General features: G+C 44.1%; 1 protein-coding gene across 1 annotated transcript; it reads right to left on the reverse strand.

Moving 5' to 3' along the window:
- Window positions 1–3,475: 3,475 nt before the first annotated feature.
- On the reverse strand, window positions 3,476–7,088 carry LOC137600450 (carbohydrate sulfotransferase 12-like). Its single transcript, XM_068322089.1, has 6 exons — window positions 7,039–7,088; window positions 5,221–5,758; window positions 4,960–5,102; window positions 4,464–4,592; window positions 4,131–4,323; window positions 3,476–3,782 (listed from the first exon to the last, which is right to left on the reverse strand). The coding sequence occupies exons 2-6, from the start codon at window positions 5,737–5,739 to the stop codon at window positions 3,510–3,512; spliced, it is 1,257 nt and encodes a 418-aa protein (XP_068178190.1). The 5' UTR covers window positions 5,740–5,758; window positions 7,039–7,088; the 3' UTR covers window positions 3,476–3,509.
- Between the last annotated feature and the right edge of the window lie 4,052 nt (window positions 7,089–11,140).

Genomic DNA, 11,140 nt, shown 5'->3' on the forward strand with positions numbered 1-11,140 from the left:
GAAAAGAGGCTGGGATTAGAGAGTGTATAAATATATTTGAACTTTAATATTTCTTCAGATCCTTCTTCCTCATCTGAAAGAGGCAGATGGATGTACAATGAAAAAGATGATTCTACAGAATCAGAATCAGGAGCTGGAAAGGAGCGGTCCTACGAGGTGTCAGAAAAGATTTTGGACATGATGGAAAAATGCATAACATAACATCACATAACATTTTAACACAGTTGATGACAGAGTATACTAGGATATAAGAATCTACATCTGCAATGTAGCCGCAAGAGGACACAAGCCAGTGTCTTATTGTGCCGGTCCCAAGCCCGGATAAATACAGAGGGTTCCGTCAGGAAGGGCATCCGGCGTAAAACTTTTGCCAAATCAAAGATGCGAATCAAACCTATGACTTCCATACCGGATCGGTCGAGGCCCGGGTTAACAACGACCGCCATCAGCGCTGTTGACCTACATGGCGCCGGTGGAAATTGGATTACTGTTGGTCGAAGAAGGAGAGGAGGAAAGTGCGTTCGCACGAAGAAAGAGAAGAGGAACACCAAGAGTATAGGACTGAGAGTAGGGACGTTGAATGTTGGAACTATGACAGGAAAAGGTAGAGAGTTGGTTGACATGATGCAGAGGAGGAAGGTAGACATACTGTGTGTCCAGGAGACCAGGTGGAAAGGTAGCAAGGCTAGAAGTTTAGGAGCAGGGTTCAAGTTGTTCTATCATGGTGTAGATGGGAAGAGAAATGGAGTAGGAGTTATCTTGAAGGAGGAGTTTGTTAGGAATTTCCTGGAGGTAAAAAGAGTGTCAGATAGAGTGATGAGTCTGAAGCTAGAAATAGAAGATGTGATGTTCAATGTTGTTAGCGGGTATGCTCCACAGGTAGGATGTGAGCTGGAGGAGAAGGAGAAATTCTGGTCGGACCTTGATGAAGTGATGCAGAGCATGCCTAGAAGTGAGAGAGTTGTCATTGGAGCAGACTTCAATGGACATGTTGGTGCAGGAAACAGAGGTGATGAGGAGGTGATGGGCAGGTTTGGTATCCAGGAGAGGAACGCAGAAGGACAGATGGTAGTTGACTTTGCAAAAAGGATGGAAATGGCTGTAGTGAGTACTTTCTTCCAGAAGAGGAAGGAACATAGAGTGACCTATAAGAGTGGCGGTAGGAGCACACAGGTAGACTACATCTTGTGTAGACGGTGTAACCTGAAAGAGATCAGTGACTGCAAAGTAGCGGTAGGTGAGAGTGTAGCCAAACAGCATAGGATGGTGGTGTGTAGGATGACTCTGGTGGTGAGGAAGATGAAGAGGGCAAAGGCAGAGCAGAAGACAAAATGGTGGAAGCTGAAAAAGGAAGAGTGTTGCATGACTTTTAGGAAGGAGTTAAGACAGGCTCTGGGTGGTCAGGAGGTGCTTCCAGATGACTGGACAACTACAGCTAATGTGATCAGGGAGACAGGTAGGAGAGTACTTGGTGTGTCATCTGGAAGGAAAGTAGATAAGGAGACTTGGTGGTGGAATGAGGAGGTACAGGAGTGTATACAGAGAAAGAGGTTAGCCAAGAGGAAGTGGGACACTGAGAGGACTGAGGAGAGTAGACAGGAGTACAGGGAGATGCAGCGTCAGGTGAAGGTAGAGGTAGCAAAGGCCAAACAAGAAGCTTATGATGACTTGTATGTTAGGTTAGACAGTAAAGAGGGAGAGACTGATCTATACCGGTTGGCAAGACAGAGAGATAGAGATGGGAAGGACGTGCAGCAGGTTAGGGTGATTAAGGATAGGGATGGAAGTCTATTGACAGGTGCCAGTAGTGTGATGGGAAGATGGAAAGAGTACTTTGAAGAGTTGATGAACGTGGAAAATGAGAGAGAACAAAGACTAGAAGAGGTGACTGTTGTGGACCAGGATGTAGCAAAGATTAGTCAGGATGAAGTGAGGAGGGCATTGAAGAGGATGAAGAGTGGAAAGGCAGTTGGTCCTGATGATATACCTGTAGAGGTATGGAAGTGTCTAGGAGAGGTGGCGGTAGAGTTTCTGACTGGGTTGTTCAACAGGATCTTAGATAGTGAGAAGATGCCTGAGGAATGGAGGAGAAGTGTGCTGGTGCCCATTTTTAAGAACAAGGGAGATGTGCAGAGTTGTGGCAACTACAGAGGAATAAAGCTGATGAGCCATACAATGAAGTTATGGGAGAGAGTAGTGGAAGCTAGACTAAGGGCAGAAGTGAACATTTGTGAGCAGCAGTATGGTTTCATGTCAAAAAAGAGTACTACAGATGCAGTATTTGCTTTGAGGATGTTGATAGAGAAGTACAGAGAAGGCCAGAGGGAGCTGCATTGTGTTTTTGTAGATCTGGAGAAAGCTTACGACAGGGTGCCCAGAGAGGAACTGTGGTATTGTATGAGGAAGTCTGGAGTGGCAGAGAAGTATGTTAGAGCAGTGCAGGACATGTATGAGGACTGTAAGACAGTGGTGAGGTGTGCTGTAGGTGTGACAGAGGAGTTCAAGGTGGAGGTGGGACTGCATCAGGGATCAGCTCTGAGCCCCTTCTTGTTTGCCATGGTGATGGACAGGCTGACAGACGAGGTTAGACAGGAATCTCCATGGACTATGATGTTTGCAGATGACATTGTGATCTGTAGTGAGAGCAGGGAACAGGTGGAGGAGAAGCTAGAGAGGTGGAGGTTTGTCCTGGAAAGGAGAGGAATGAAGGTTAGCCGCAGTAAGACAGAGTACATGTGTGTGAATGAGAGGGACCCAAGTGGAAGAGTGAGGTTACGGGGAGAAGAGATCAAGAAGGTGGAGGATTTTAAGTACTTAGGCTCAACAGTCCAGAGCAATGGAGAGTGTGGAAAAGAGGTGAAGAAGCGTGTACAGGCAGGATGGAACGGGTGGAGGAAAGTGTCAGGAGTGATGTGTGATAGAAGAGTTTCAGCTAAAATGAAGGGAAAGGTGTACAAAACTGTGGTTAGACCAGCGATGTTGTTTGGTCTAGAGACAGTGTCACTGAGGAAAAGACAGGAGACAGAGCTGGAGGTAGCAGAGATAAAGATGCTGAGGTTCTCTCTGGGATTGACCAGGAAGGATAGGATCAGGAATGAGTACATCAGAGGGACAGCACATGTTAGAGGTCTTGGAGATAAAGTCAGAGAGGCCAGACTGAGATGGTTTGGACATGTCCAGAGGAGAGATAGTGAATATATTGGTAGAAGGATGCTGAGTTTTGAACTGCCAGGCAGGAGGCCTAGAGGAAGACCAAAGAGGAGGTTTATGGATGTAATGAGGGAGGACATGAAGGTAGTTGGTGTGAGAGAAGAGGATTCAAAGGACAGGGCTAGATGGAGGAAATTGATTCGCTGTGGCGACCCCTGAAGGGAAAAGCCGAAAGGAAAAGAAGAAGAAGAAGAATCTACATCTGCTCCAACGATCGGTTGTAAAAGGCATTCACCGGCTTTGTATAGGGGGATGAGGAGTGGGCTGCACATGGAGAGCTGAGCCCAGGCCTTTGTGGTCTACTGGAGGAGCACACTGTCAGGTTTGGGATAGCCAAATAGCTGGAAGTCTGGTTCATACAGCTGGTACAGCTTTCTCCTCATTTTTATGGGAATCTTGGAAAACCAGTCTCTTTCCCAGTTCATTGTCGTGGGATTTTTGTAAATCGAAGGGAAGTGTATGATATCATCCACTTCCAGAAGCTTCAGCAGGTGCTTTGCATCTGTTTCCAGGGTTTCAACTTGTCCGATGAAGTCATACTTCACCTGACATGGATGGCACAGACGATACACCTGACATACATAAGAAGCAGCATAAGATATAAAAACAGCATCTCGAAACATCTTCCTCATTAATCATTCAAACATACAGAAGCAGAAAATAAACACTACCAAGGAAATCATAATTTTATTGTCATTTACAATCATAAAGTTAAAGCTAGCAGGCCCTTTCCCAAAGTACACTTATACTTGAAACTTGTCCATTGAAACAATGAAATATTCATTCATTCGTATCAATTACTAAACGTGTCAACATTAGCCCAAGTATAAATATGAAATAAATGAGCTCAACAAACCCAGTTAAGCATCTGAGGTGTGTCATTAAACCATTTGTGTTGTGCTGCTGTGTGACATGAATACCTGCCGCCAGTGTTCACCGAAGCTCGTCCTCCTCTCAGTCGCTGGATCGACCAGATATGAGATGAATTGCTGAAACGTTGGTTTGATTCCTGCTGCAATCGCTTCAGCTGCTGTCTTTGGCAACGTCCCAGACACGTTCCCATAGCGACGGATCATGACTGATCCATACCGCCTGTAGAAGTCCACTTTGGGACTTGACACACACAAACATACCCCGCTAAATGAACGAAACAGCTTCAGTTTGTCGACAAAGTGAAGTATATTCCTCAGGAAAGACAAACACACTCTCACAAAACACACACATTTGCCACCCATCCATTTACAGCAGCACACCTTTGAAGCTTGTTCCTGAAGGCTGAAATAAGTCGAACAAATGGGTCTCGAACAAACAGAAACTTTGTGTAGTTCTTCAGCTTACGTTCCATCAGATGGCGAGAGAGAGAACTATTGTGATGCAAAAAGCTGTGAACACACAAACACACAGGGTTAAACAACATGGATAAAGTTTTACACAATAATCCCTCTTTAATGCGATCCAGGACCACCAGTGAAAAACAAAATTCCACGATTTAGTGACAATCTATTTAATTATTTATGATTATTTAAACGTTTATGAACCCTCCCCATACTGATATTAAACCACCTTGTTTTCCCACAGTCTTATAAAAATTTTAAAGCAGTTTTGTATTATGTATTATGTATGTATTTTGGTGAGAAATGATTGTACTGTACAGATTAGGATTTCTTTATCTTACACTTACAAAACAAAATTGTTGATGAATATGACTCTGTGACACTGTTTATGTGTTTGTGTGTATGTATGTCATACTTGGCAAAGGTGAGGTGGATGGAAGACTTGTGTACGAGGTCAGCAGGTACAGTTTGTGGGTCGGTGTAGGGTTTTCCTGAGGAGGGGGAGATGAGGGACTGAGACAGGACCACCATCACCCTCTTCCAGTTGGTGCATGCTACCTGGACGAAGACGGGAGGAAGGGAAGATGACAAGAGGTACACTGAATGTGTGAGTGGATGCACACACACACACACACACACACACACACACACACACACACACACGGTGCAGCTGTACCTTGGGGACGTAGCAGTAGATAACCCTGTGTTTGTCGTTCACTATGAGGTGATTCAAGTCCCTGTCGGGGATCTGCTCAAATGCCCGAGTCCTTCCGGGGAATTCTACACCTTCCCTTCCTGAACACGTATCCGTGATCCTCCTCTTCCTCATCTCTTGTTCTCTTTCTCTGACAGTGTAATTACTCCTCTCCTTCTCCACATCGTCCCTTGTTTCCTCTTTCTTTCGTTCTTGTTTGCTCCTCCGTTCCTCCTCTCCATGTTCTTCGCCTGCTCCTCCACCCTCCTTGAGGACTAGGGTTGTTCTGGAGGTGGTAGTGTTCACGGTGGAGGAAGAACTGGTCTGGGTTCTGCTAGTGGATTTACAGTATGAACTGCTTGCAGAGGAATAATTCTGTTTGGGGTCCTGTATTTGGCCAAAGTTTAGACCCTTGATGTTGTACCAATAGACGATGATCACAAGGATCATAACCAAAGACAACATGATAAGTGCTGTTTGTAGACCCTGCTTTGTTACCATGGTTAGGTCAGGTCCAGAGCTGTGATCAGTGAAGAAAAGAGAATGAGGTCAGCTTGTCATCTGCAAATGGAGAAAAGACTAAGCCTAACTATAGACTTGTTCTTCTTTTGTGGAGAATAAAAGAGGTGTGATTTACTGAGTCATGATAAAATACAAGTGGTTGTGGTTGTTTTGGTCTGCACCCCTGCAGAGTTCTGTGAGGAACACAGCTGTATGCCTACACAAATTGCCTGTAGACTGGTTTGGCAAACTCCTCAGCCCCCTCTAGATCTTCCCGGGGGAGTGTGACTTCATGATAATCTGAACACGACGTTTGGTCCCCTCAGAAAGAGAAACCACCACATTAGCCTGCTAATCCCAAGGTCCTACTCCCAACGTCCACATCACGTTACAGAGGCATGTCAGCCAGTAGCCCTTCATCACGCAGAACTTCCTGGCACCGGCCAGAGAACAGCAAAAAAGAGAAATATTAGCTTGCTTTATCAAACCTAAGATACTTGAGTTTCTCTCAAAGGCTACAGTCCCTGACAAAAGTCTCATCACTTATCTAACTTGTAAGAACAACAAATAATAAATTGCTTTGTTAGAATTGATTTGGGCGCTTAGAAGCGAGAACGAGGAGGAAGAGAATGACGGCACAACAGAAACTAATATTGTTCTTAAAGGAGGCCAAGCAGGCATACATTAAGAAGTTGGAGAACCGGCTGGTCCATAGCCACGTGTGGGTGGTATGGAATGAAGACCGTCGTTGAACGGGAGGCATTGACCCCTCCATTGCAGTGGAGAGGAACACAGAGTGAGCTGATGAATTAAACACCTTTTTTAATAGGTTCAGCTTTTATAACAGCTGATTGAAAAATGTTCAGCTCACCCAGACTGATCAGTATGACATGAAAAATTCAGGTATAAAATATCTTTCAAAAGTGTGAGAAAGAACACCTCCCCAGCACGACAAAGAAATGACAGTTGACAAGTTTCTTGTGTTGACTGTTTTTATACTGTATATATTATACTGTTTATATTTTAATTTTATACTGTTTATATTTTAATTTTTTAGTATATGTACTGTTAATTGCTACATGTGTCTGTTAGTGTAGTGTATGTCTTGTGGTATGTCCTGTTTTGTTTTTGTTTTTTCCTGGTGTTTGAATGAGCAGTGGATATGTGCAATTTCCTCTGGAATTATTAAAGTATCTATCAATCTACCGATCGATCTGTAGACTCCCTTGTTGCTGTGAACTGGAAATAATAAGTCCTAACAACTGATGTTCCTAATGCATTGTGAATGGCTCGACTTACTGATCAATCAGGAATCCTGTCCCGACTCTTCCGTGTTGTTTATGTCCTCTTCTGTATGTTTCTATCACACTGTGATGAGACACAGCACAGGTTGGGATGAGTCTGTAGAGTCGGTTTTTCTTGTCTGTTGTTTTACAACAGTTCTGACTCTTAACCCTTCATAGGACTCTCATTAAAATACTCGGAAATTCTAAACTTAAACCTTATAGTATTATTGGAGGACATAACAGAACTTTATTTCTGTTGTGACGTTTTTTAATGTCATGCAGAAAATCACATTACCAAAATTTGCCTGATTAAAGGGTAAAGTTTATTAATATTAATGGTTCTATTATTCCACAAGGTAGCACCACGGGGTGTGACGTAGCATCAGCTTTTATCAATTTCAATTTAAAGTTTTCTAATTGAAGCTATTCCCCAATTTAGAAGAAGTGTAAGAGTACCTGACGGAGCAATAGCAACAAATAATTACCACAGGCTTTACTCTGGAAACATGAAAAGTGTGATGAATCTTGTGCATGGTTGGCGGGAGCTTCAGTGTAATAGTTGTAGGACTAATCACACGAACAATTGGAAAAGGGCCAGTAAACTTGGGGAGCAGCTCAAGAGTACACCCCCCCCCCCAGCTAGGAATGTCCCTGGCAGACAGCCACACTCTTTGTCCTACCCGATGGCCTCAGGTGAAAATGACAAACTAACTATGGGGAGAACTCAACACAGATTGGCTAAACACCAAACAAAACAATCAGGCAAAACAAACCATGTGCAGCAAATCACTAAATGTGGCGGAAACAGAAAAGTACAAGAACTGAACCCATAAAATAACATACACGAGCAAGACAGACACAGACCATCACAATTTCATCATTTTTTAAATGTTGTATACTAATGTGCTCCCCGAAGGGAAATTAATAGCACACTCCAGTTAGTGAATACTTCAAACACATGCATACATGTTAGTTTGTACAGGCCCCTGCAGCACATGCATACATACACAAGGGGGCCTGTAGGTATGCAGGGGGAGGTAGAGCGGCCCAGTATGCCTGTCCTGCTGTGTCCAGCCTTCCTAGCAGTGCTACAGTGTTTTGTACTCATTACCCGTACATTAGCTGAAGGTGTTGTATATTTACATCTCATCCCTAGCCTCGTGATTAACGTGAGGCGGGGGACACTCCGGCCACCACGCCAGTGCCACCGCAGCAAAGAATAAAGAATTATTTTTATTTTTTTTAAGAATACAATTTTATTTTTTTTCTCCAATTTTTTTTTTTGTAGATCTAGATGTACTCATTCCTGATCCTATCCTTCCTGGTCACTCCCAGAGAGAACCTCAGCATCTTCATCTCTGCTACCTCCAGCTCTGTCTCCTGTCTTTTCCTCAGTGACACTGTCTCTAGACCAAACAACATCGCTGGTCTCACCACAGTTTTGTACACCTTTCCTTTCATTTTAGCTGAAACTCTTCTATCACACATCACACCTGACACTTTCCTCCACCCGTTCCATCCTGCCTGGACACGCTTCTTCACCTCTTTTCGACACTCTCCATTGCTCTGGACTGTTGACCCGAAGTACTTAAAATCCTCCACCTTCTTGATCTCTTCTCCCTGTAGCCTCACTCTTCTACTAGGGTCCCTCTCATTCACACACATGTACTCTGTCTGACTGCGGCTAACCTTCATTCCTCTCCTTTCCAGGACAAACCTCCACCTCTCTAGCTTCTCCTCCACCTGTTCCCTGCTCTCACTGCAGATCACAATGTCATCTGCAAACATCATAGTCCATGGAGATTCCTGTCTAACCTGGTCTGTCAGGCACACCTCACCACTGTCTTACAGTCTTCATACATGTCCTGCACCACTCTAACATACTTCTCTGCCACTCCAGACTTCCTCATACAATACCACAGTTCCTCTCTGGGCACCCTGTCATAAGCTTTCTCCAGGTCTACAAAAACACAATGGGGTCCTGTAGCTGGTAGAGCTTGAGACCCCCAATGTCATCCCAATTGTCACGTCTCTGTCCTATGATTTTCCTGTTTATTTTCCTACCACTAACAACTCATATCATTCCAGATCCTGTCTCACCCTCAATCAGTTCATCCCCTGCACCTGCTGTGTCTCCACACACCTGCAGCCACTCCCTAATCCGTCTCCACTCTACATATACCCAGCTCTGCCCTCAGTACTCTACCAGATTGTTTAGTCTTCGCCCTGACTCTCCAGCCTTCGTATCCTGCTCGCTTTGGTGACCGTGTATGAATCCCGTTTGCTCTCTCGACCCAGTCTGCTCCTCATCTGATTCGTCTGCCTGGTTTGTTGGCTGTTTCGTGCCTGACCCTGCTGGATTCTGGACTCTACCTTTAGCCTGTCGTTTTTGGATACCTCTGCCTATCGGACTGATTATTTGGTACCTGACCTCTATTAAACCTGCTCTTAACCTGCCCGTTTGTCATGCTTTTGGGTTCCCCATGCCAGTCGTGCTCAGCCATGACACCAATAGTTGAGGATGAGAAGGATCATAACCAAAGACCACAGGATGAATGCCATTCGTAGACCCCACCTTGTTACCATTGTTATGGCAGGTTCAGAGCTGCGATTGGTGAAGAGGATGAGGTCGGCTTGTCAACTGAAAGGGGAAGCCTTACTTCAGTCTTGGGGTTTTTTTTAGATTAAGTGATTTCGTGAATATTATAAAATATTCCAAATATTACATGGAATTAATCAATGGATGTGGAGGAGCAGCATAACGCCAGCAAGGTCGACAACTAGCTGTCCATCACAAGCGCAAGACCACCAGATCCTACACCAGCATGGACATCTTCACGCCATGCAAACCTCTCAGTCATGCATAGGATGAAATTCTCAAAGCACGTTTTGTGTTTAATTTGTTAAATAACAGTGCATTGGTAAACTTCTACACATTCTTGCAGACAACAGTATTTAATGTTTGGCCAGACTGCTTCACCAGTCGGTACAACTCTCCTTGTGTGAGGCTTTTTGGTTCCATGTTCCCCTCAGTCCAGATTTCTGTATTGTTCCTCCTGAGTCTGATGTTCATCTAACGGACATGCTTTCAACTCCAGTACCTTGGTATAGGCATCCCCAGAGAGAATGCAACCCCATGATCATCGACAAGTGACCTTCAGTCCTGTCTCTTGGAAAAAGGAACCACCACACCAGTCTGCCAATGCCAATCCCAAGAATGGCAGTGCGGATTGCCATTCTTTTCTATTGTTCCACAAGGTGGCACCACGGGGTGTGACGTAGCATCAGCTTTTATCAATTTCAATTTAAAGTTTTCTAATTGAAGCTATTCCCCGATTTAGAAGAAGTGTAAGAGTACCTGACGGAGCAATAGCAACAAATAATATGATTGAGATCCGGGCAGTTTGAAGATGAAAAAAGATGACATCTTCATCAAACAACTTTACAATGGATGGATTGAGAAATATTCTGTATAAACTTGTGTTCACTGAAGACGTATTTACCGCCAGGCTGTCATCTTAGTTCTGTGGCATATCTCATTATTTTTCAACAAAATCAAACAGCTGAGTCCAATGAAAGAGGAGGCTGGGATTAGAGAGTATTGAATATATATTTGAATATTTCTTCAGATCCTTCTTCCTCATCTAAAAGAGGCAGATGGATATTTACTGAAAAAAGACACTCTCCCAGCCACAAATCAAAAGCAAGACAAATACAACAGCTTCAGATCAGAATCAGAAGCAGCACTCATACATGGTGTCAGAAAAGACATGATTTTGGACATGATGGAACGATGCAATGATTCTTTATTCTTTTTTTATTCTTTACCATCGAGCCCTCCTTGTGCTGTAAAGCGAAAGATAGCATTTCATCATTTTTTAAATATATACTAATGTGATCCCCGAAGGGAAATTAAGAGCACACTCCAGTCAGTGAATAATTCAAACACATGCATACAGTACATGTTAGTTGTTACAGGCCCCTGCAGTACATGCACACATACACAAGGGGGGCCTGTAGGCATGCAGGGGGAGGTAGAGCAGCGGGAAGCCCCTTTGTGGAGCGCCCCAAATAAACAACTTGTAAAGCGCCTTGCTCAAGGGCACCTTGGCAGT

Source organism: Antennarius striatus, chromosome 8 (genome assembly GCF_040054535.1).
Source record: "Antennarius striatus isolate MH-2024 chromosome 8, ASM4005453v1, whole genome shotgun sequence".
NCBI classification, from domain to species: Eukaryota; Metazoa; Chordata; class Actinopteri; order Lophiiformes; family Antennariidae; genus Antennarius; species Antennarius striatus.